The 25109-nt window shown below is 43.6% G+C and overlaps 2 protein-coding genes across 3 annotated transcripts; one reads left to right on the top strand and one right to left on the bottom strand.

Annotated features, from left to right (window-relative positions):
* LOC120056226 (mitochondrial ubiquitin ligase activator of nfkb 1-A) lies at positions 1-5417 on the top strand. The gene is made up of 5 exons (XM_039004476.1): positions 1-93; positions 1896-2024; positions 2302-2389; positions 2506-2626; positions 4174-5417. The coding sequence occupies exons 2-5, from the start codon at positions 1905-1907 to the stop codon at positions 4667-4669; spliced, it is 825 nt and encodes a 274-aa protein (XP_038860404.1). The 5' UTR covers positions 1-93; positions 1896-1904; the 3' UTR covers positions 4670-5417.
* On the bottom strand, positions 5418-24748 carry eif2b5 (eukaryotic translation initiation factor 2B, subunit 5 epsilon). Of its 2 annotated transcripts, XM_039004473.1 has the most exons (16): positions 24537-24748; positions 22609-22733; positions 22319-22504; positions 20372-20549; positions 19835-19915; positions 19402-19479; positions 18939-19251; positions 17104-17249; positions 16639-16783; positions 14107-14205; positions 13889-13993; positions 13706-13796; positions 11141-11264; positions 10772-10897; positions 6223-6333; positions 5418-6047 (listed from the first exon to the last, which is right to left on the bottom strand). In XM_039004473.1, the coding sequence occupies exons 1-16, from the start codon at positions 24672-24674 to the stop codon at positions 5985-5987; spliced, it is 2109 nt and encodes a 702-aa protein (XP_038860401.1). In that variant the 5' UTR covers positions 24675-24748; the 3' UTR covers positions 5418-5984. The 2 variants fall into 2 exon arrangements, with proteins under 2 accessions (XP_038860401.1, XP_038860402.1); XM_039004474.1 differs by lacking the exons at positions 5418-6047; positions 6223-6333 and having other exon boundaries at positions 10858-10974.
* Positions 24749-25109: the final 361 nt, after the last annotated feature.

Here is a 25109-nt window from a genome sequence, read left to right as displayed (position 1 = left end):
CTAAAGGAAGTGAAACCTACACGACTCCCCTTGACTTTAGTTTTGGAATTGTTTCAGGTTATTCGTTCCCAGTTTGACTGTGTTTTCGAATAGGTGAGTACTGGGATTTATTAATTCACATCAAAGCCATTTGACTAAATCCAACATTACCAATATATATCATTTTGTTCCTCTTCCTGTCTTGTTCTTCTTACAAGGTAAACAACCAGGCTACCTTGCATTTTTCAGTCACCAGGTGTGTAATCACAGAACAATGAGGGTTAGTTATAAAAAATATTTGGTGTAATCATTAGCCAAACAGTTGCAAACAGTTGAGTTTTGCAACGAAAACCAGTGTTTCTATTGGACAAATTCAGTTCGGTCCCTCCCCGTTTCGTTTGCTTCCGTACGTTTTTCAACAGAATCGGCGTAATGAATACGCCCATGTTTTATCCATAGAACAGGAGAGGGGAATTAAGGTGTCTCTGGTCAAGAATACCCATGCTTAAAGGTGAAGTATGCAGAAATCGCTCCACCCATTTCCTGGTTGCCAAAATTCTAATAGTTTGCCTAATTTTAGTTTGTGATAAAAAGAGAGAATCATTGTAACATCTAAACCGCTGTGAAATATATTTTCAACAACCACAAATATTGTATTTTCAGTATCCATGGAACAGATCTACTGCTTCTAAGACTGGCTTTCAATGAAAATTACAGATTTATAAAGTCACCTTTCTATGGGAATTTGGTCTGATTCAAATCAAACTTTATTTGTCACATGCGTCAAATACAACAAGTGTAGACTTTACTGTGAAATGCTGACTTATACCAGCCCTTATTAACCAACAGTGCAGTTCAAAAAGAGTACATATTGCAGCTTTAAACTTTTACTGCGAATAGAATTTACACATCAATTACCACAGTCTCTGGAAACAAATCACACCAAACATACAAGAGCTTACCTGAAAAACAATAATCCCTGGTCAAAAGTCTCTATGTTGTGTACTTAGCGAGTAGACACACGCTAAGAAACCTAGTAGTGTATCTAAATCATATCCATCTATATTAAGTCACATACACATATTTAGCAGATGTTATTGCGGGTATAGCGAAATACTTGTAATGTCTATGCCAAAAACTTTTTGGATGAACAAAAGCAAACACTGTATACTCATCTTACCGTGTGGCTGGCCTCCTCACTCATCTTACCGTGTGGCTGGCCTCCTCACTCATCTTACCGTGTGGCTGGCCTCCTCACTCATCTTACCGTGTGGCTGGCCTCCTCACTCATCTTACCGTGTGGCTGGCCTCCTCACTCATCTTACCGTGTGGCTGGCCTCCTCACTCATCTTACCGTGTGGCTGGCCTCCTCACTCATTTTACCATGTTTCATCAGGGGCTTAACTTGCACTCATAATAATGGCCGGAATGGCATTAAACACATGGAAACCATATGTTTGATGTGTTTGATACCATTCCACTGATTCCGCTCCAGTCATTACCACGAGCCTGTCCTCCCAAATTAAGGTCCCACCAACCTCCTGGGCTCCACATCCAAGTCAACAAACAGTGGCTGTGTTTACACATGCAGCCCAATTCTGATAATTTGGCGAAATCTGATTGGTCAAAAGACCAATTAGTGGCAAAAATATTAGAATTGGCCTGCCTGTGTCAACATAGCCAGTGTGTGTGTACAATGTAAATCACTGTGTTGACTCAAAAACATTTCCCAGGGTAGAAATGTACTACTGCACACTAAGGCTGCATTTACACAGGCAGCCCAATTCTGACCCCCCCCCCCCTTCGTGAATCAGACACAAGAAGTTGGCCAGCACTCACTCGATTAGTTTTTTTGGTTTGTGATCTGGATAAGGACTTTAATCTGCTGAAATGTTGGATTTTATTTTCTATCACAGATTGACAAGATGAGTGACCTTCCCATCTTCAGCCCGTTGGTCCTGATCGGCGTGGGCTCCAGCTTCGCCTTCTCTGGCTTGTTTTACCACTTATACAAAGAGAAGAAAGATGAACTGGTCAAGCTGAAGGTAACGCACGCACGCACACACACGCACACACACGCATGCGCACGCACGCACACACACACACAAACGCATACACACGCACGCACACACACACACACAAACGCATACACACGCACGCACACACACACACACACACACGCATGCGCACGCACACACACACACACAAACGCATACACACGCACGCGCACACACACACACACACACACACACACACACACACACACACACACACATGCAGAAATGCAGTACAGTTTCTGTGTTTCATTTCTCTCTCGATCAGGAAATACCCAAATTCATCCCGGATCAACACTTGGTTAGGATCCTCAAAGCATCGCCTCACAGAAAACTGCAGTACGTCGCAGTAGAAGGTAAGTGGAAACCCCCCCCCCCCCCCCCCTCTGAAACAGATTAAACAGCATTAGTATAAACAATGTGTTTTTATCACCAGTATATATTAGAGACGTGTGACGTGTTCTTGTTCCAGGTTTGGTCCAGGCGGACGGTGAGACTCTGGCCAGTCAGTTTGTCCCAAGATGCTTTGGTGTGATCCAGAAAATAGCTATAGAGGAACACTGGAAAGTGTGGAACAACATCACTAGAACTTGGTTAGTACACAGTTCTATACATTAGCCATAAAACAGCATTATGTATATGTAACAGTTTAACTTTAGTCCGTCCCCTCGCCCCGACCCGTGCTCGAACCAGGGACCCCTCTGCACACATCAACAACAGTCACCCACGAAGCATCGTTACCCATCGCTCCACAAAAGCCGCGGCCCTTGCAGAGGGCTACTTCAAGGTCTCAGAGCAAGTGACGTCACCGACTGAAAGGCTATTAGCGCGCACCACCGCTAACTAGCTAGCCATTTCACATCCGTTACATATACATGCACTACATGACCAAAAATATGTGGACACCTGCTCATCCAACATCTCATTCCAAACTCATGGGCATTAATATGGAGTTGGTCCCCCCCTTTGCTGCTATAACAGCCTCCACTCTTCTGGGAAGGCTTTCCACTAGATGTTGGGGCTGCAGGTAGCCTAGTGGTTAGAGCATTGGGCCAGTAACCGAAAGGTTGCTAGATCGAATTCCCGAGCTGACAAGTCAAAAATCTGTCGTTCTGTCCCTGAACAATGCAGTTAACCCACTGTTCTTAGGCCATCATTGTAAATAAGAATTTGTTCTTAACTGACGTGCCTAGTTAAATTTAAAAAATGTTGAACATTGTTGCAGGGACTTGCTTCCATTCAGCCACGAGTGTTAGTGAGGTCGGGCACTGATGTTGGGCGATTAGGCCTGGTTAGGCCAGTCAGCGTTCCAATTAATCCCAAGGTGTTCTATGGGGTTGAGGTCAGTGCTGTGCAGGCCAGTCAATTTGGACCTCGCTTTGTGCACGGGGGCATTGTCATGCTGAAACATGCCTTCCCCAAACTGTTGTCACAAAGTTGGAAGCACAGAATCACCAGACCATTATTCCTCCTCCACCAAACTTTACAGTTGGCACTATGCATTTGGACAGGTAGCGTTCTCCTGGCATCCGCCAAACCCAGATTCATCCGGTCGGACTACCAGATGGTGAAGCGTGATTCATCACTCTAGAGAACACGTTTTCACTGCTCCAGAGTCCAATGGCAGCAAGCTTTGGAGTGCCAATGGCCGACGCTTGGCATTGCAATCTGCTCGGCCATGGAAACCCATTTCATGAAGCTCCCGACGAACAGTTATTGTACTGACGTTGCTTCCAGAGGACAGACGATTTTTACACGCTATGCGCTTTAGCACTCGGCGGTCCCACTCTGTGGCTGAGCCATTGTTGCTCCTAGACATTTCCAGTCACTGAGCTCTTCAGTATGTTTGTCTATGGAGACTGCATGGGTGTGTGCTCAATTCTATACACCGGTCAGCAACGGGTGCGTCTGAAATAGCCGAATCCACTAATTAGAAGGGGTGTCCACATATGTGTGTGTGTGTGTAATATATAGTGTATTATGAACATATGAAGGCTACCCTTTGTGATCCAGCTCAAAGTGGACCTTGGAATCATGTAGCTCTTTAAGAATCACATTTTTTTAAAGTAATACAATCCAACACTATTCAGTACATACTAAGGTCAACACAATGTTCCCACCCTCCCTCCTCTTTTCTCAGGAACTCCAGAACGACCAACAGGAAGGAGACTAACAACACCGTCCCCTTCAGTCTGGTTGAACCGGGCGCCTACATCTCCGACATCACCGTCAAGGTCCATTCCCCTCTGGAGGCTTCCGGCTGGTTCCTGGAGAGAGTTCACTGCCGTGTCAAACACGCCCAGGAGGGCCTGGTGGAGGTGTTGTTGGAGGGCCTCGGCGGCGAGCGGCCCATGGCGCAGAAGGAGACGGAGGAGCTGCTCCGTGTTGGAACCACTATGACGGGTTTCGGGGAGGTGGTGCTGGAGGGAGGGACAGGGACGACCATGAGGCTGCAGGCGCCACAAGATGGCCGCCGCTACATCCTGGTCCCCACGGACTACAAGGGGTTTATAGAGAGACATGAGGGTACGGCCAATCTGTGGAAGAGGCTGACGGCGTTGTTTGGGATCACAGGAGCATCGCTGCTGGCCGGGGCGGTTTATAGTACGATGGGGAAAAACGACAGAAGGGATTAGTAGTGATGATGCCCAAATCGACTACCTTCTACCTAGGTCTCCTGCACATCTAAAATGATTAGATAGGTTTTAAGCAATATGTTGAAAATTCAACCCAGCCTATCAGAAGGTAAAGTATTGCTTAAACTTATCCTAGTTCTTTGTAGATACAAATATATTTTGTTAAATGAGGGATTATGTCCTAGGTGAATGGTAAACGTCTGTAGTGAATATTATTAAACCACTCAATTTATAGGATTATGGAGGACCATAGGTATTGCAAGACAGTGTCTTGACAAATCCCGTCCACAGGGTATCAGTGGCACATACGAAACAGTGTTTAAGTCGATACATTAACAACGGAGGACTTATACTGGAACGTAGACCAGCCATTTTATTTTTTTTCAATGAAATGTTCTGAATCAATATTTTTTTTCAAATATCTTGTTTTAAATCATGCCTTGCCGGTCGCTGCGGTTTGGTTTAAGTAAGGTCTTTGAGATGGTGGTGTATTATGTGATAGACGTATGTATGACTAACATCAGCAGGCGAGTTTGCTAGTATAGAACACAACTACCTCTATACAGCATTAAACCACTGTGGTTACTTGAAAAATCGTTTTCCCCCAGGGAAATCATTTATTTTTTATTTGGTTCTGAACTGACAAGAGACAGGTAAAACCTGTCTATACTGAACACTAAAGCAGATCTGTGATCTATTCATTGGTTGATGGTCTATGTTGGGAGTATATTAAAACTACTCAAAAGTGTGTGTTTAAATCTTTCCTTTTATTAGGGTGTTAAATCATACCACAGCTTTCCTTCTTGTGACATTGTGAACAAGATGTCTGCTCGCGTTGTACACAATGACTAAATATCAACAACATCGTTTCCTTTTGGAGACGCAATATGAAGCTGCCACATTGTCCAAACTGATAACCTTTGACATTCTGGGATGGTTTTCCCCAGACACAGATTTGGTCTAATCCTGGAATAAAAAACTTTCTCAATGGAGAACGTCCACTAAAATAGATCTTTACTCCAGGACTAGGCTTAGGGCTGTATTCGCTTCGTATCGTGGAAGATCGATGTTATAGCTCAATTTAAAGGCAATGTTGGCGGAGACTGCATTCACGGTAAACGCTGTATATGTCGGCTCAAGTCGGAAATTACCTTTAAATTTTAATGTCGGCTCTTCCGCGATACGGATTGAATCCAGCCCTTAATCTGTCTGGGGAAACCGGTCCTTTAAGTGCAGATTTAAAGTGAACCGCCATGGAAACCATGGAATTCTATTCACACAGTCTCAAGTCTTCAGTCTTTATTCCTCCTCTTCCTCACTCTCCTTCCTCCGAAGACTCATCCTCTGCTTCTTCCAACCACTTGATAAACTTCTGGAGCTGAGGAAGACAGGAAGACCTCTCAGCCATGTGTTTAAGCCTGGGGTCTGCACAGGACGTGCAGTGCCACGCACTTAGGTACGTCTAACTGCCCCCTCCATTGGAAAACAATCGCTTTCCCTACACAATGCCTTTCTTGCTGTTATAATGTATAAGCCCTGTAAGTGGTACTCACTCCCTGGTTCTTGCGTAGTTGTCTGCTCTTGTCATTGGTGGCTCCTGTAGAGAACCATTTCAGGATGGCCTCCTCCTCAAGGATCTCCAGCTGGTACATTTTCATCAGCACCTACAGGGAAGACGACGACAACAGACATGTTAATGTCCAACATCACAGGTAAAAAAATATATATATATATTTTTTAAAGAAGTAAGAAGCGGGGGTTGGAACTGGTTCTGGGAACAGAACAGAAAATGACTATTTTTTGAGGAACAGAATCAGAAAGGCAAACGAAAGTGATCTATACTGTTTCGGGACATAACTGTTATTTAAACAATGATGGGAAACTGGTTATTAACAAAGCCCTCACACTCACTCAGAAAGTTATTCTAGTGTCTGCCTGCCTGCCTGCCAGACTGTGTGCCAGGGTTTCAGTTAGGAAAATGTGTGGCCGGGAATATTTAAATTTAACGGACATCCATATGTATTCAGATCCGACCTGGCCATCAATAAACAAGGAATATTGGCCAAATGAGACACATTTACGTGTCTGTAAAAGCAGCCTATAGCAAATTACAGACAGTAGCCTGTTCTCATCTTAAGTTCTCATCTTAGTCCATTACAATATTTAAACCTCTCCTCGACATGTACCCTACTCACTGTAGACAGACCCGACTCTTCTTTCTCTAACTTCAATGCATAAGGCCTCCATCTTTGTAATCAACAGTGGCCAAGGCTCCTCTCTCGCTCTCTCCTAACCGCAACAGGCGCACAAGGAGTATGGTGCTGAACTGTAGGCTATGATAGACTGCCTCTTCTGGACAATTTGGCCAACTACAATTTGTATCTATTGGCGTTCAAGTTAAAATATGACAGTTAGGCCTACCGGCTCATGGAAACCCTGGTGTGTGCGTGTATAGGGAACCTGCCCCTCCCGCTCAGGAGAATAGTCTAGCACCCTACTGGACATTACAACCTGCCCCTCCCCCTCAAAAGCATAGTCTAGCACCCTATTGGACATTACAAACTGCCCCTCCCCCTCAGAAGCATAGTCTAGCACCCTATTGGACATTACAACCTGCCCCTCCCCCTCAGAAGCATAGTCTAGCACCCTATTGGACATTACAAACTGCCCCTCCCCCTCAGAAGCATAGTCTAGCACCTTACTGGACATTACAACCTGCCCCTCCCCCTCAGAAGCATAGTCTAGCACCCTATTGGACATTACAACCTGCCCCTCCCCCTCAGAAGCATAGTCTACCACCTTACTGGACATTACAACCTGCCCCTCCCCCTCAGAAGCATAGTCTAGCACCCTATTGGACATTACAACCTGCCCCTCCCCCTCAGAAGCATAGTCTAGCACCTTACTGGACATTACAACCTGCCCCTCCCCCTTCAGAAGCATAGTCTAGCACCCTATTGGACATTACAACCTGCCCCTCCCCATCAGAAGCATAGTCTAGCACCTTACTGGACATTACAACCTGCCCCTCCCCCTCAGAAGCATAGTCTAGCACCCTATTGGACATTACAACCTGCCCCTCCCCCTCAGAAGCATAGTCTAGCACCTTACTGGACATTACAACCTGGCCCTCCCCCTCAGAAGCATAGTCTAGCACCCTATTGGACATTACAACCTGCCCCTCCCCCTTCAGAAGCATAGTCTAGCACCTTACTGGACATTACAACCTGCCCCTCCCCCTCAGAAGCATAGTCTAGCACCTTACTGGACATTACAACCTGCCCCTCCCCCTCAGAAGCATAGTCTAGCACCCTATTGGACATTACAACCTGCCCCTCCCCCTCAGAAGCATAGTCTAGCACCTTACTGGCCATTACAACATGCCCCTCAGAAGCATAGTCTAGCACCCTATTGGACATTACAACCTGCCCCTCCCCCTCAGAAGCATAGTCTAGCAACCTATTGGACATTACAACCTGCCCCTCCCCCTCAGAAGCATAGTCTAGCACCCTATTGGACATTACAACCTGCCCCTCCCCCTTCAGAAGCATAGTCTAGCACCTTACTGGACATTACAACCTGCCCCTCCCCCTCAGAAGCATAGTCTAGCACCCTATTGGACATTACAACCTGCCCCTCCCCCTCAGAAGCATAGTCTAGCACCTTACTGGACATTACAACCTGCCCCTCCCCCTTCAGAAGCATAGTCTAGCACCTTACTGGACATTACAACCTGCCCCTCCCCCCTCAGAAGCATAGTCTAGCAACCTATTGGACATTACAACCTGCCCCTCCCCCTTCAGAAGCATAGTCTAGCAACCTATTGGACATTACAACCTGCCCCTCCCCCTCAGAAGCATAGTCTAGCACCTTACTGGGCATTACAACCTGCCCCTCCCCCTCAGAAGCATAGTCTAGCACCTTACTGGACATTACAACCTGCCCCTCCCCCTTCAGAAGCATAGTCTAGCACCTTACTGGGCATTACAACCTGCCCCTCCCCCTCAGAAGCATAGTCTAGCACCCTATTGGACATTACAACCTGCCCCTCCCCCTCAGAAGCATAGTCTAGCACCTTACTGGACATTACAACCTGCCCCTCCCCCTCAGAAGCATAGTCTAGCACCTTACTGGACATTACAACCTGCCCCTCCCCCTTCAGAAGCATAGTCTAGCACCTTACTGGACATTACAACCTGCCCCTCCCCCTCAGAAGCATAGTCTAGCACCTTACTGGACATTACAACCTGCCCCTCCCCCTTCAGAAGCATAGTCTAGCACCCTATTGGACATTACAACCTGCCCCTCCCCCTTCAGAAGCATAGTCTAGCACCTTACTGGCCTGATTCTGAAATTAAGGAGATTTTTAATAACAGAAGAATGGATTGAGCTTTTCAATGCTAGCTAAGGATAATATAGTTATCACGTTTCACATTGGATTTATTAACAACAACAAAAAGGTAAAATGTATTTTTATTCTAAATCTGGTGCTGCTCTGCAAAAAAAAATGAAAGAAAAAGAAACAGAAAGGAACGATATAAACCACGACTTTATTTTGGTTCCAACTGGTTCAGAGCTTTATTTTGGTTCCAACTGGTTCAGAGCTTTATTTTGGTTCCAACTGGTTCAGAGCTTTATTTTGGTTCCAACTGGTTCAGAGCTTTATTTTGGTTCCAACTGGTTCAGAACTGTATTTTGGTTCCAACTGGTTCAGAGCTTTATTTTGGTTCCAACTGGTTCAGAGCTTTATTTTGGTTCCAACTGGTTCAGAACTGTATTTTGGTTCCAACTGGTTCAGAGCTTTATTTTGCTGGCCGCAACAGTGGAAGGGAACCAAAAAAATTATGGTTCTGTTCAGAACGAAACGATTGGAAAATGATTTTGGGTTCAAACCCTTATCTGAGCCAGAACGGCTCATAGGGCAGGAGCCCAACTCCTGTTTCTGTAGCATGAGGCAGCTTAATGTACAAGTAGTAGGAACACTCCCTGGACAGGACTCTAGTCTATCTATCGCAGGTCTACATACTACCCACTCTACCCACCTTGACAATAGCAGTTTGGTAGTCTCCTGCTCTAAGAACACAGACAGTCCAGACAGTCCATACAGGCAGACAGACAGTCCAGACAGACAACCCACCTTGACAATAGCAGTTTGGGAGTCTCCTGCTCTAAGAACACAGACAGTCCAGACAGACAACCCACCTTGACCATCGCAGTCAGACGAGTGTCCTGCTCCAGGAACAGCTCCTCCACAGCAGACAGACAGTCCAGACAGACAACCCACCTTGACCATCGCAGTCAGACGAGTGTCCTGCTCCAGGAACAGCTCCTCCACAGCAGACAGACAGTCCAGACAGACAACCCACCTTGACCATCGCAGTCTGATGAGTGTCCTGCTCCAGGAACAGCTCCTCCACAGTAGACAGACAGTCCAGACAGACAACCCACCTTGACCATCGCAGTCAGACGAGTGTCCTGCTCCAGGAACAGCTCCTCCACAGCAGACAGACAGTCCAGACAGACAACCCACCTTGACCATCGCAGTCAGACGAGTGTCCTGCTCCAGGAACAGCTCCTCCACAGTAGACACAGTCCAGACAGACAACCCACCTTGACCATCGCAGTCTGATGAGTGTCCTGCTCCAGGAACAGCTCCTCCACAGTAGACAGACAGTCCAGACAGACAACCCACCTTGACCATCGCAGTCTGATGAGTGTCCTGCTCCAGGAACAGCTCCTCCACAGCAGACAGACAGTCCAGACAGACAACCCACCTTGACCATCGCAGTCAGACGAGTGTCCTGCTCCAGGAACAGCTCCTCCACAGTAGACAGACAGTCCAGACAGACAACCCACCTTGACCATCGCAGTCTGATGAGTGTCCTGCTCCAGGAACAGCTCCTCCACAGCAGACAGACAGTCCAGACAGACAACCCACCTTGACCATCGCAGTCAGACGAGTGTCCTGCTCCAGGAACAGCTCCTCCACAGCAGACAAACAGTCCAGACAGACAACCCACCTTGACCATCGCAGTCTGAAGAGTGTCCTGCTCCAGGAACAGCTCCTCCACAGTAGACAGACAGTCCAGACAGACAACCCACCTTGACCATCGCAGTCTGATGAGTGTCCTGCTCCAGGAACAGCTCCTCCACAGCAGACAGACAGTCCAGGTGATCCTGAGGTCTCTTGATGTAGTTCTTAAACACCGGAGACCACGTCTTCAGCAGCTGAGAGGCAGGGGGGGAGGAGAAGAGAAAATAGGCTATTCTTTGACCGTCTCGGCTCTCTGTCCCTCATTACATTTCTGTAACAGTTTTTGGGGGGGGGGGGGGGGGGGGGTGGAGATAGGAGCTGGTCATTTTTGTAAGTGATATGTCTGTAAAAATGAAGAGCTAGATAAATAAAATATATTTATTCTAATTATTGGTTGTAGAACAATCAATTGGGGTGTGGTCGTTGTAAGTACTTACAGGCAGTAGTGAACCAGTGTACTGTAGGGTGGTGAGCTGCGTCCCCTGCTGTTGGAAGGGGTACTCTAGAACAACTCTTGTCAGAATCTGCATTACCTCCTTGAGAGTGATGTTATAGGCATACCTGGTGGGAGAGGGGAAGTATAAGATCTATACTCTGAAGATGGTAGCGTGGACAACATTTAGCTGGATCTGTTATAATGGGACTGAAAAACTAGTGTACTTCAACAGAGTTTGCACTTATCTGAACTGCACTTATCAGGAGCAGAGTATGACACACTCTTATCAGGGCTATGTGGGGCGGCAGGTAGCCTAGTAGTTAGAGCGTTGGACCAGTAACCCGAAAGGTTGCTGGATCGAATCCCCGAGCTGACAAGGTAAAGAAAATTGTCGTTCTACCCCTGAACAAGGCAGTTGTCACTTATCACTGTCCCCGGTAGGCAGTCATTTTAAATACAAATTTGTTCTTAACTGACTTGCCTAGTGAAATAAATAAATCAAGAGCAGAGTATTACATACTCTTATCAGGAACTGACTACTTACTTATCAGGAAGTGTCTACTACTCACTTATCAGGAAGTGACTACTACACACTTATCAGGAAGTGACTACTATTCCCTTATCAGGAGCTGACTACTATTCCCTTATCAGGAGCTGACTACTATTCCCTTATCAGGAGCTGACTACTATTCCCTTATCAGGAAGTGACTACTACACACTTATCAGGAGCTGTCTACTACACACTTATCAGGAGCTGACTACTTACTTATCAGGAGCTGTCTACTACTCACTTATCAGGAGCTGTCTACTACTCACTTATCAGGAAGTGTCTACTACTCACTTATCAGGAAGTGTCTACTACTCACTTATCAGGAAGTGTCTACTACTCACTTATCAGGAAGTGTCTACTACTCACTTATCAGGAAGTGTCTACTACTCACTTATCAGGAAGTGTCTACTACTCACTTATCAGGAAGTGTCTACTACTCACTTATCAGGAAGTGTCTACTACTCACTTATCAGGAAGTGTCTACTACTCACTTATCAGGAAGTGTCTACTACTCACTTATCAGGAAGTGTCTACTACTCACTTATCAGGAAGTGTCTACTACTCACTTATCAGGAAGTGTCTACTACTCACTTATCAGGAAGTGTCTACTACTCACTTATCAGGAAGTGTCTACTACTCACTTATCAGGAAGTGTCTGCTACTCACTTATCAGGAAGTGTCTGCTACTCACTTATCAGGAAGTGTCTGCTACTCACTTATCAGGAAGTGACTGCTACTCACTTATCAGGAAGTGACTGCTACTCACTTATCAGGAAGTGACTGCTACTCACTTATCAGGAAGTGACTGCTACTCACTTATCAGGAAGTGACTGCTACTCACTTATCAGGAAGTGACTGCTACTCACTTATCAGGAAGTGACTGCTACTCACTTATCAGGAGCTGACTACAACTCACTTATCAGGAAGTGACTACTACATACTTATCAGGAGCTGTCTACTACACACTTATCAGGAGCTGTCTACTACACACTTATCAGGAGCTGTCTACTACTCACTTATCAGGAGCTGTCTACTACTCACTTATCAGGAAGTGACTACTACACACTTATCAGGAGCTGTCTACTACTCACTTATCAGGAGCTGACTACTACTCACTTATCAGGAGCTGACTACTACTCACTTATCAGGAGCTGACTACTACTCACTTATCAGGAGCTGACTACTACTCACTTATCAGGAGCTGACTACTACTCACTTATCAGGAAGTGACTACTACACACTTATCAGGAAGTGACTACTACACACTTATCAGGAAGTGACTACTACACACTTATCAGGAAGTGACTACTACTCACTTATCAGGAAGTGACTACTACTCACTTATCAAGAGCTGACTACTACTCACTTATCAGGAGCTGACTACTACTCACTTATCAGGAGCTGACTACTACTCACTTATCAGGAGCTGACTACTACTCACTTATCAGGAGCTGACTACTACTCACTTATCAGGAGCTGACTACTACTCACTTATCAGGAAGTGACTACTACACACTTATCAGGAAGTGACTACTACACACTTATCAGGAAGTGACTACTACACACTTATCAGGAAGTGACTACTACACACTTATCAGGAACTGACTACTACACACTTATCAGGAACTGACTACTACACACTTATCAGGAACTGACTACTACACACTTATCAGGAACTGACTACTACACACTTATCAGGAACTGACTACTACACACTTATCAGGAACTGACTACTACACACTTATCAGGAACTGACTACTACACACTTATCAGGAGCTGACTACTACACACTTATCAGGAGCTGACTACTACTCACTTATCAGGAGCTGACTACTACACACTTATCAGGAGCTGACTACTACTCACTTATCAGGAAGTGACTACTACTCACTTATCAGGAAGTGACTACTACTCACTTATCAGGAGCTGACTATTACTCACTTATCAGGAGCTGACTATTACTCACTTATCAGGAGCTGACTATTACTCACTTATCAGGAGCTGACTAGTACTCACTTGAGAGAGTTGATCTCTAGGACCAGGTTGTCACAGACGATGTTCTCCTCCAAACCTCTCTGTAGTGTCCCCAACACTTCCAACTGGAAAGCTACACAAACACATTATTGCTATGGCATGTCATTTTGGATTTGTATCACCAATTCAACGAATCAATTAATGAATCAATCGGTATCCCCTCACCATTGACGTCGTCAATCTCTGGTGAGACACTGCGACTGTGATCCTGAGATTCCTCGCTGGCCTCACTCTCACTGTCACTCTCTGGGTCAGGGTTAAGCACCAGGCCTAGAGAGACAGGATATATATTTTATGACTGAGGGCATGGACAACTGGCCTCACCCAGTCTCTTCACACTTAGCAGAATACTTTGCATAAGTTTTGTCTTGAAAGTGGCCTACCCCATAGACACTGTGCCAGCTCTTCATCCTCAGTGTCGTCCATACTGGCCTTCCAGATATAACCTTTACCCTCAGGTCCTACCTCGGCTGGATTAAACGCTGGACAGGTGAAACAGGCAGGTAAGGGTATACTGTTACAGTACAGTCAACAAGGTTTTGCTCACTGTCATAAATATCACAGATATCACAGATATCTGTGAAATCAATTCTAAAAGCTTTAACAAGAGCAAGGTATTGTGTTTCATTTGAAATCAGCATCACATTTTGTAAAAGCAGAATATTTCAGGTCATCCTACCCCCAGATACCTTTGCCATTATTCCCAAAAACAGACTTCCATAACATCGAATAACAATATAACTTTGGAAACAAGACCAAGATACATTTAATTTCAAAACATTGTTTGTGGATCACATAAACCCACTACAGTAATAAATAAACCCACTACAGTAATACATAAACCCACTACAGTAATACATAAACCCACGACAGTAATACATAAACCCACTACAGTAATAAATAAACCCACGACAGTAATACATAAACCCACGACTGTAATACATAAACCCACGACAGTAATACATAAACCCACGACTGTAATACATAAACCCACTACAGTAATACATAAACCCACGACAGTAATACATAAACCCACTACAGTAATACATAAACTCACGACTGTAATACATAAACCCACGACTGTAATACATAAACCCACGACTGTAATACATAAACCCACGACAGTAATACATAAACCCACGACAGTAATACATAAACCCACTACAGTAATACATAAACCCACGACAGTAATACATAAACCCACGACTGTAATACATAAACCCACGACTGTAATACATAAACCCACGACTGTAATACATAAACCCACGACAGTAATAAATAAACCCACTACAGCAATAAATAAACCCACAACAGTAATAAATAAACCCACTACAGTAATAAATAAACCCACTACAGTAATAAATAAACCCACGACTGTAATAAATAAACCCACGACAGTAATACATAAACCCACTACAGTAATACATAAACCCACCCACGACTGTAATACATAAACCCACGACTGTAATACATAAACCCACGACAGTAATAAATAAACCCACTACAGCAATAAATAAACCCACAACAGTAATAAATAAACCCACTACAGTAATAAATAAACCCACTACAGTAATAAATAAACCCACGACTGTAATAAATAAACCCACTACAGTAATAAATAAACCCACTACAGTAATAAATAAACCCACTACAGTAATAAATAAACCCACTACAGTAATACATAAACCCACGACAGTAATACATAAACCCACTACAGTAATAAATAAACCCACTACAGTAATAAATAAACCCACTACAGCAATAAATAAACCCACAACAGTAATAAATAAACCCACTACAGTAATAAATAAACCCACTACAGTAATAAATAAACCCACGACTGTAATAAATAAACCCACTACAGTAATAAATAAACCCACTACAGTAATAAATAAACCCACTACAGTAATACATAAACCCACGACAGTAATAAATAAACCCACTACATTAATAAATAAACCCACGACAGTAATAAATAAACCCACTACAGTAATAAATAAACCCACTACAGTAATAAATAAACCCACGACAGTAATAAATAAACCCACGACTGTAATAAATAAACCCACTACAGTAATAAATAAACCCACGACAGTAATAAATAAACCCACTACAGTAATAAATAAACCCACTACAGTAATAAATAAACCCACTACAGTAATAAATAAACCCACTACAGTAATAAATAAACCCACTACAGTAATAAATAAACCCACTACAGTAATAAATAAACCCACTACAGTAATAAATAAACCCACTACAGCAATAAATAAACCCACTACAGCAATAAATAAACCCACTACAGCAATAAATAAACCCACTACAGTAATAAATAAACCCACTACAGTAATAAATAAACCCACTACAGTAATAAATAAACCCACTACAGTAATACATAAACCCACGACAGTAATAAATAAACCCACGACAGTAATAAATAAACCCACTACAGTAATAAATAAACCCACTACAGTAATAAATAAACCCACTACAGTAATACATAAACCCACTACAGTAATAAATAAACCCACTACAGTAATAAATACTGAGAATGTGTACAACGTATAGAGCAGGGGTTGGCCACCCTGATCCTGGAGCCACTTCATGTTTTTAATTTAACCGACCTGGAAGACCAGGTGTGTTGAATTTAGGCGACCACTGAACTGATCAATTAGTTCAGATGGTCGGTCAGGTGTGGTGCCTCGTTAAAACAAAATCCCGCAGGACCTGCAGCACACCAGGAACAGGGTTGTCTACCTCTGGTATAGAGCTGGGTTTGCTAAACTCAGTCCTGGGACCCTATCCTGGGGGGGGGGGGTGTTTTGGTTTTTGCACTAGCACCACACAGCTGGCTTGATGATGAGTTGGTTATTTGAATCAGCTGTGTAGTGGGGGGGGGGGGGTCTAATACACACCTTTCTGCCTGGTCTTGTCTTTGCTGTGTCCCACTTCCTGGTCATCACTGAGGAATTCATCATCATCATCTTCCTCCTCTTCCTCAGGGTGATGCATAGACACCACAGTCCCTTCTGGGAGGGACAGGTTCGGACCAATCACCACCTGGGAAACAGACAACATGGAATAATGGAAAAATATTCCTAAAGTATTCAAAAGTTACTATTTTGAAAGCTTACTGTACCTAATAAAATGTTTGATATTAGGTAAAAGTGAAAGGTAAACAGTTATCAACATGTTTCATGCTGGCGTTTACAATATGTAGCTAATGTTTACATAAATATTTCCATTAGCAGTTACATTGTAAAGTACTTAGAGAGGTACTGAAAAGCACCACAGAAACACAGTCCATTATGTATATTTAACAGGGTAACATGTTTTCATTAAAACAGTGCTATTTGGTCGTAAAGACTTTGTTGCCTTACGTTGTATGCGAGGACACACTGTTTGTTGAGGCGTACAGCCTCTTTGACCACAGCCCCATCACACACTACTGACTGGTGAATCTCTACGTTGCTGGAGATGTGTACGTTGTTCCACATGTAGGCCCGGTCCAACACCACGTTGTCCCCTACAGAGAGACATCAGAGAGAGGTGTCACACTGCCAAGCTTCTCCACGATCACTGGCATCTTGGGAGAGAACCTGGCAGACTAATAAATGCAGAGCAGATTGAAGGAAAACTGCACCTTGGATTCACTCAATGTTTATTACATCCCATGTACATCCCATCCCATGTATGTAACTTTAGTCTTTCACTTTTCATTGAATAACTTAATTATTTTCATTGAACCTTTAACTATGCAAGTCAGTTAATAACAAATTCTTATTTACAACGACTGCCTACCGGGGAACAATGGGTTAACTGCCTTGTCCAGGAGCAGTTTTTACCTTTTCAACTCTGGGATTCGATCCAGCAACCTTTCGGTTACTGGCCCAACGCTTTAACCACTAGGCTACCTGCCGCCTGTCCTTTATACTGAAAGGACAGGTGAGGTTCCCACGATCTAACCTCATGACTACCTTTGGTACAGAACTAACCTCAGGTGATTGCTTCACTACAGTACCTATGATAGAAACAGGGTTCATACACATATCGACAGATGGAATTGTATTACTTTTACATAACTACATTTCCATGAACAACACTCAGCGGCATCTCTACGTACGTACAAATAAAGTAAGCATAATGTGGTATTGACGCTGGGAGGCTGCTCTCTGATACCATGTACCATCTCCTGTCGTTGAGCAAGAGACTTAACCCCCCACAAAGTAGAATACCTGTTAGACAACTGTATAAAACACATGGTCAACCCTCAGTCTGGAGAGATACTGGATGTGCAGGCTTTTGATCAAGCCCTGCTCAAAAACAGAGACAGTTTATCAAGGTGCGGTTGAGCAAATCATTTCTGGGGACTGGAATTACAAGCCTGCACCCATTAGCTCTCCCGGAGGATGGTTGACCACTCTTGATGTAAAACATTTCAACATTACAGACAAATACGTTTTATTCCTTTTGAAATAATTCGCTCATTCAATATATCAAAGATCATGTGGCTATGGCAGGCTACAAATATATTGAATTCAGCTGAAGCGAACCCACACATTTTCTTCAGGAAAATGTACCTTTACTAGTTTAGTCAGATTTATCTTAGCTACCTTGGAAGTGTTTACTTTGCAGGCTGACCAGCATCTATTGGGTTTTGCAATGTCCCCTACATTAGATGCCCAAATCAACTGACAGTATTGTATCTACTAAACAAGTACAAGCCACATAACCCCAAAGGCTACATCTAATATTGTTTCCTAAAATTCATGTTCATGGTTATCAAATTATTATTTTCATTCACATGATTTGATTCACCGTTATTGAACCTAATACAATGTCGAAGTGAATCGTTAGTTTGGTCAAAAAAATTTTTTTTTTTGTTGAAATGAATCATATCAATTGTTTAAAAAAATGAAATCAAAAAATGAAATCAACAAGCCTTATTCGCGAGTGTCGGTGGGAAGTTTTTTTTGGGGGACATGACGAAAACATTAATACGTGCTAATAATAGCTCAACAATTAACTAGAGGGTACAAGATATGTTTTGAATTGGCTATCTAGTCAGTCTTTTCTATCATATCTATTATGATTTTTCAGACTAACATTTTCCAAAACTTTTCCAGGCCTGGAAAACTCCCATTTCAAAATGCCATGACTTTCCCAGTATTTTCATGACCTTACGAACCCTGTAGAAACAGTAACGGTATAATACCAATGGTGCAGTTGTTGCCGATGACGCTGTTTGATATGCGACAGTTGGCCCCGATGCTGGTGTCTCGACCAATCAGAACGTTCTCCTCCATCTGGCTGCCTTGCCCCAGGCTGACCTCGGCGCCCCGATAGACGTTATGACGGGAGTGGGTACACCCCTGCCCCTGCTGGTCCGTGAAGTTAGCCTCGGGGGTGAGAGGATAGACCCAGCGACGTACCATGTCCGAGGAGACGGAGTCATACATCTGCAGGTTGGATACGCGTGCTCCATAGCCATCCTGTGTTACATACAGGTGGATCTGGTTGCCCAGAATCTACAGCGGGAAGACATAGTAGACTTGTTTGCTCGGTAAGGATGTGTATAAGCTTTGGTTGGGGCATTGCTTGGGATGTTTCTGGTTTCAATACAACATACAGGATATCTTATATACTGTATCATAATCACTGAATTTGTTTTCTCGTACCTCTTCATTGACCAGAATCCCTCTGACAAAGTCACTCCTGGTCTGGTAGTCAAAGTTGTCTGTGAAGAGTTCAGCTACCTATAAACAAAGCCAGTGTCATGTCTTCCACACAAGACACTTGCAGCTCACTCAGTCCCCCCCTGGTTAAAGACGGGCAATTCCACAGTAAAGGAATTACGCTGAGAATCAGATTTTTGCCAAAACAAAAACCATTGAATTCAAAAGTTGAACATATAATACAACTCTATGCACAATGATTTACTTTGAAAAATGTATACAGTAAAGCAAAAAAATATATATACATTTCTGTGCAGATGCAAACTTTGTGGAAATTCTACGGTATGTTAGTCTTTGAAATCAATGGATTTTGTTTGGTATACATTTTAAAAGTGCGTAATTCCGTTACCGTGGAATCGCCCAGACAGTAGATTACCTGTGGGGAACAGATACTGATGTGGCAGTCCAGCAGATCATGTCTGACTTCAAACTCATCACTTCCATGTTGGAAAATGTTCTGCAAGACAAAACACAATAGTCAGTCCACCACTCCTGAACATCCACACATTCTGAGAAAAGAGGTTCAGGAATTAATATCTAAATGTTTATCGTTGCTTATAAACTTTGTGTTTGTATCTCTACTACTGGCTGTGCAGTAAATTTACCTTTTGGGGGATTCCATGGAGAACTTTTACGTTCCCATGATAAACTGTTACGTTCCCATGGAGAACTTTTACGTTCCCATGGAGAACTGTTACGTTCCCATGATGAACTGTTACGTTCCCATGATGAACTGTTACGTTCCCATGATGAACTGTTACGTTCCCATGATGAACTGTTACGTTCCCATGATGAACTGTTACGTTCCCATGATGAACTGTTACGTTCCCATGATGAACTGTTACGTTCCCATGGAGAACTGTTACGTTCCCATGGAGAACTGTTACGTTACCATGGAGAACTGTTACGTTACCATGGGGAACTGTAGCTTCTTAAGGCCCTGTGTCTTCTGGTAGTGGAGGACCCGCTTGCTCTTGCTGTCCATGGCAACGATCACGTCATCCTCCTCGCAGCGAGACTTGTGGCCGGGAGAGGACTCTTTGAACACCATGGTCATCACAGAGATGTTCTTGTCCACCTTACGCCGGTGCCTTCATGAACAACATAAATCCTAGTGTTAATACGTGATCAATATGAAAACGGTATACAAATCGGCCTACCCGCCCCATTGGTGTATTACATTTTATAAACTGGGTGGTTCGAGCCCTGAATGCTGATTGGCTGACAGCTGTAGTATATCAGACTGTATACCACGCGTATGACAAAACATTTATTTTTACTGTTCTAATTACGTTGGTAAACAGTTTATAATAGCAATAAGGCACCTCAGGGGTTTGTGATATATGGCCAATATACCACGGCTAAGGGCTGTGTTCAGGCACTCAGCGTTGTTACTAAGAACAGCCCTTAGCTGTGGTTTATTGGCCATACACCACATCCCCTCAGGCCTTATTGCTGATTCCTAGTCAAGTGCTCATCACAATCTTGAATAGCTGGATCAAATGTGCTAGATTAAAGCAGAGCTGGCGCAAAAGCCGGTATCTATGGAACGCCGTTTGGGTCTTTGCGTGTCAAAAAAATATGTTATTTGACGTGTTAAATTAGCTTTTAATTTGAGACGTCAAATAACGCCGTTTTATTATAGAATGTTGTGTGTTCTGAATTTGCAGGTGCAATCCATGCGCCACCACTATCAGTAGTACTGTCAAAGCTGTACAAAAAAAGTCTGCAAACAAGCAAACACCGACCACGAACGATGTGTTTTCAATACCGAGTTGGTAATAAAGCATTATTTGTTAGACCGCAACTTCTGGGGTAGCTGGCTTTAGCACCAATACAACCAGCCTGAAAAACTATGACTAGTAGAAACTGCAGTAATTTTCATTATTCTCAGCAAAGAATTAGGAATCCTTGTAAGTATTAGCTAGGTAGCCACTTGTTGTTCGCCAATTGAAATTAAACTTCAGTTCATGAAAATAAATAGTTAGCCAGCTACTTAACCCTGTTGCCCAAAGCTAACGTTATAAGCAGCCAGCTAGCTTCATCTGGCTTGTGAGGTTCGACCGGACCGGATTATGTGTCGTGAAGCTAGCCACAATAAGGATTAGGCACAATAGTGGAATTTGCAGTTTGCCTTCAAAATAAAAGTACCTCTTTGAAAGTGATGCAGGTTACAATTGGTGGAAACATGCCATATTTAGACTAGATAATGTTAAACAAGGTTGGAATGTGAAGCAATGAAATGGGGTGTCAGTCTAGTCGGTGACACCCACAGAACACAACTGTGAAGAGTTTACACAAATATTAGCGTTGTGACTGTGTGAAATCACCTCCCCAGTCAGCCTATTGTGTGTATTGACATTCATATTGCACTGTACAGCTTTACCTAAGGCTTGGGGATCAATTAAATGGGGTATCAGTCTACTCAATACCTAATATATTTTTTCTCAACGTTCTCCTCAGAGTTATCAGACTCCAAAACATCCACACAGTATTGTTTTTCCTCTGGAAAAGTGTTCAATACATATAGGTTGACAATAAATGTGTTTCAATTCAGTTGTTTCAGTGTCCCGCAATACGAGCTACGACGCTAATGTTCTCTGGGTGTCACCGAGTAGACTGATACCCCATGTCATTGACCCAATGATTGGTCAACAAGCTTATTTGACACGTCAAATGTATCATTTTTGACACACATAGACCCAAACGGCGTTTCATAGGTATATGTAGCTCTCCAGGATGAGGTTTAGCCAACTCATGAGGATTGGCTACCCAAACCCTCCTCCTGGAGAGATGCTGGGTGTGCTGGCTTTTCCTGGCTAGCCCTGTTGTCTAAGGTCAAGGGTCAAAGGTGACTGACCGGTGCTCCTGTAGGGCCTGGCTGACGTCGATGTTGGACACCACGTCTCCGTAGACCAGGATGAAGTCGTTCCTCACCAGATTCTTGGCGTCCACATCCCGCAGCACGTCGCCGAGGGAACGGTACAGATCAGAGGTGATGATGTGGACCACGTTTGGAGAGGTGGGACGACACCACTTGGACTTACTGTTGGGAGGATGAGGGAACATTTATATTGAGAAAACCCTGTGTGTTTGGGCCCTAAATAGTGTCTATGACTAGTTTTTCCTGGTCATAGTGTGTGTTCTTACAGCAGGTGGTCCTTGATCTTGTTGGACATCCAGCAGCAGAAGACGAATGTCTCCTGAACACCAGTGGATGTTAGGAACTCCAGGGTGTAGTCTATCATGGCCACATTGCCCAACGGTAGGAGAGCCTGGATGGCACAAAACACAGCAGAGATGAGTGATGAGTGCAGAAATGATGTGATGAGTGCAACAATGACCATCAGGTTTGGAGTCTCACATATAAAAGCATAGGAAGGTGTCGGGAAATCTGAAGTTCTGAGTGACGCTGGCTAGCACTCACGTGATATTTGGTTTTGGATTAGACTGATGACCAGAATGATGGCAACTTTATTTTTATTTATTTTATTTAACTTGGCTGAAAACAATTAAGAACAAATTCAGTTAAGAACAAATTCTTATTTACAATGACGGCCTACCAAAAGGCAAAAGGCCCCCTGCGGGGACGGGGGCCTGGGATTAAAAATAAATAATGAATACAATATAAATATAGGACAAAACACACATCACAACAAGAGAGACAACACTACATAAAGAGAGACCTAAGACAACATAGCAAGGCAGCGACACATGACAACACAGCGTGGTCGCAACACAACATAACAACAACATGGTAGCGACACAAAACATGAAACAAACATTATTGTGCACAGACAACAGCACAAAGGGCAAGTAGGTAGAGACAACAATACATCACACAAAGCAGCCACAACTGTCAGTAAGAGTAACCATGATTGGGTCTTTGAATGAAGAGATTGAGATAAAACTGTCCAGTTTGAGTGTTTGTTGCAGCTCGTTCCAGTCGCTAGCTGCAGCGAACTGAAAAGAGGAGCGTCCCAGGGATGTGTGTGCTTTGAGAACCTTTAACAGAATGTGACTGGCAGAACGGGTGTTGTATGTGGAGGATGAGGGCTGCAGTAGATATCTCAGATAGGGGGGAGGGAGGGCCTAAGAGGGTTTTATAAACAAGCAACAACCAGTGGGTCTTGCGACGGGTATACAGAGATGACCAGTTTACAGAGTATAGAGTGCAGTGATGTGTCCTATTGGAGCGTTGGTGGCAAATCTGATGGCCGAATGGTAAAGAAGATCTAGCCGCTCGAGAGCACCCTTACCTGCCGATCTATAAATTATGTCTCCGTAATCTAGCATGGGTAGGATGGTCATCTGAATCAGGGTTAGTTTGGCAGCTGGGGTGAAAGAGGAGCGATTACGATAGAGGAAACCAAGTCTAGATTTAACTTTAGCCTGAAGCTTTAATGTGTTGAGAGAAGGACAGTACACCGTACTTGTGTGAGGTGACTACCTCAAGCTCTAAACCCTCAGAGGTAGAAATAACACCTGTGGGAAGAGGGGCATTCTTCTTACCAAACCAGATTACCTTTGTTTTGGGGGTGTTCAGAACAAGGTTATGGGTAGAGAACGCTTGTTGGACAAGTTCATTTTTTGGTTTGTTACCAATGTCCATTTACTAGCAGGATTAATAAATTAACATTGTTGTTGTTATTGTGCTTTTGTCACGATTACTTTAGCTACATGGATTTGATGGTGTCCCACTTAAAGAGATTATCATATATCATGCCATCTGGAACAGTGATACAATTGCTGGTTTGCCACCTGGCTAAACTACAGACGAGATCTGTTGACATGTGGCTCCTACATATTTTATACCACGAATATTACTAACTAGTTAGGAGGAAAACATATTGACCATAATTGTTATGAAATGTTGCATTTCAAGAACATGAGGTTGCTTGCAAGAACGGTAGCTAGCTAGCCAGCTAGCTAGCTAGCTTGGCTAGTTATGCTAGCGCTGTCATCCATTGACAATAGCATGCATGCACTTAGCCCTAGAACATGACTCTCAGTTCCATCTGCCACCTAGAGTTTTCGAGCGCTAGCATGCACTATTAAACCATGGCACCATCGCATACCCTGGGTTGGTCTTTGGAGATGGGGAAAAACCTCCGGTTGAAGCTATCGGCGACTAGCACAGCTTGAAGCGGCTGCTCCTCTTCCTCCTGTTCACTGGTGACATTACCTTTCTTCTGTTTTCCTCCTCTGCTAGACATGGTGTTTGTCTGATAACTAGGTAGCTAGTTAACGTTACTAGCAAAATTTCAACAACCTTTCGTCAGATAGCAACAACCACAGATAGAACAATGAGCCAGATGTTGCACCGGATTTATAAATCTGAAGCATCCGGTTGGCATTTCCACTCACTACCGAATATGGTGACGAGAGGAAGCCCAGTGGCCGGAGATGAAGTGAGATGGATTTTGAACGACATTCTGCTCATTTTCTAATTGATGAAACATTTGATCTTAATACAGTTCTTTTTTTATTTTAACCAAGCAAGTCAGTTAAGAACAAATTCTTATTTACAATGACAGCCTACCGGGGAACAGTGAGTTAAACTGCCTTATTCTGGGGCAGAACAACAGATTTCTACCTTGGGGATTTGATCCAGCAACCTTTTGGTTACTGGTCCAACGCTCTAACCACTA

The sequence above is a fragment of the Salvelinus namaycush genome, chromosome 11, assembly GCF_016432855.1.
Source record: "Salvelinus namaycush isolate Seneca chromosome 11, SaNama_1.0, whole genome shotgun sequence".
Taxonomy (NCBI): Eukaryota; Metazoa; Chordata; class Actinopteri; order Salmoniformes; family Salmonidae; genus Salvelinus; species Salvelinus namaycush.
Note: the sequence above shows the minus strand (reverse complement) of the source record. Positions and strands in the feature narration are given on the sequence as shown.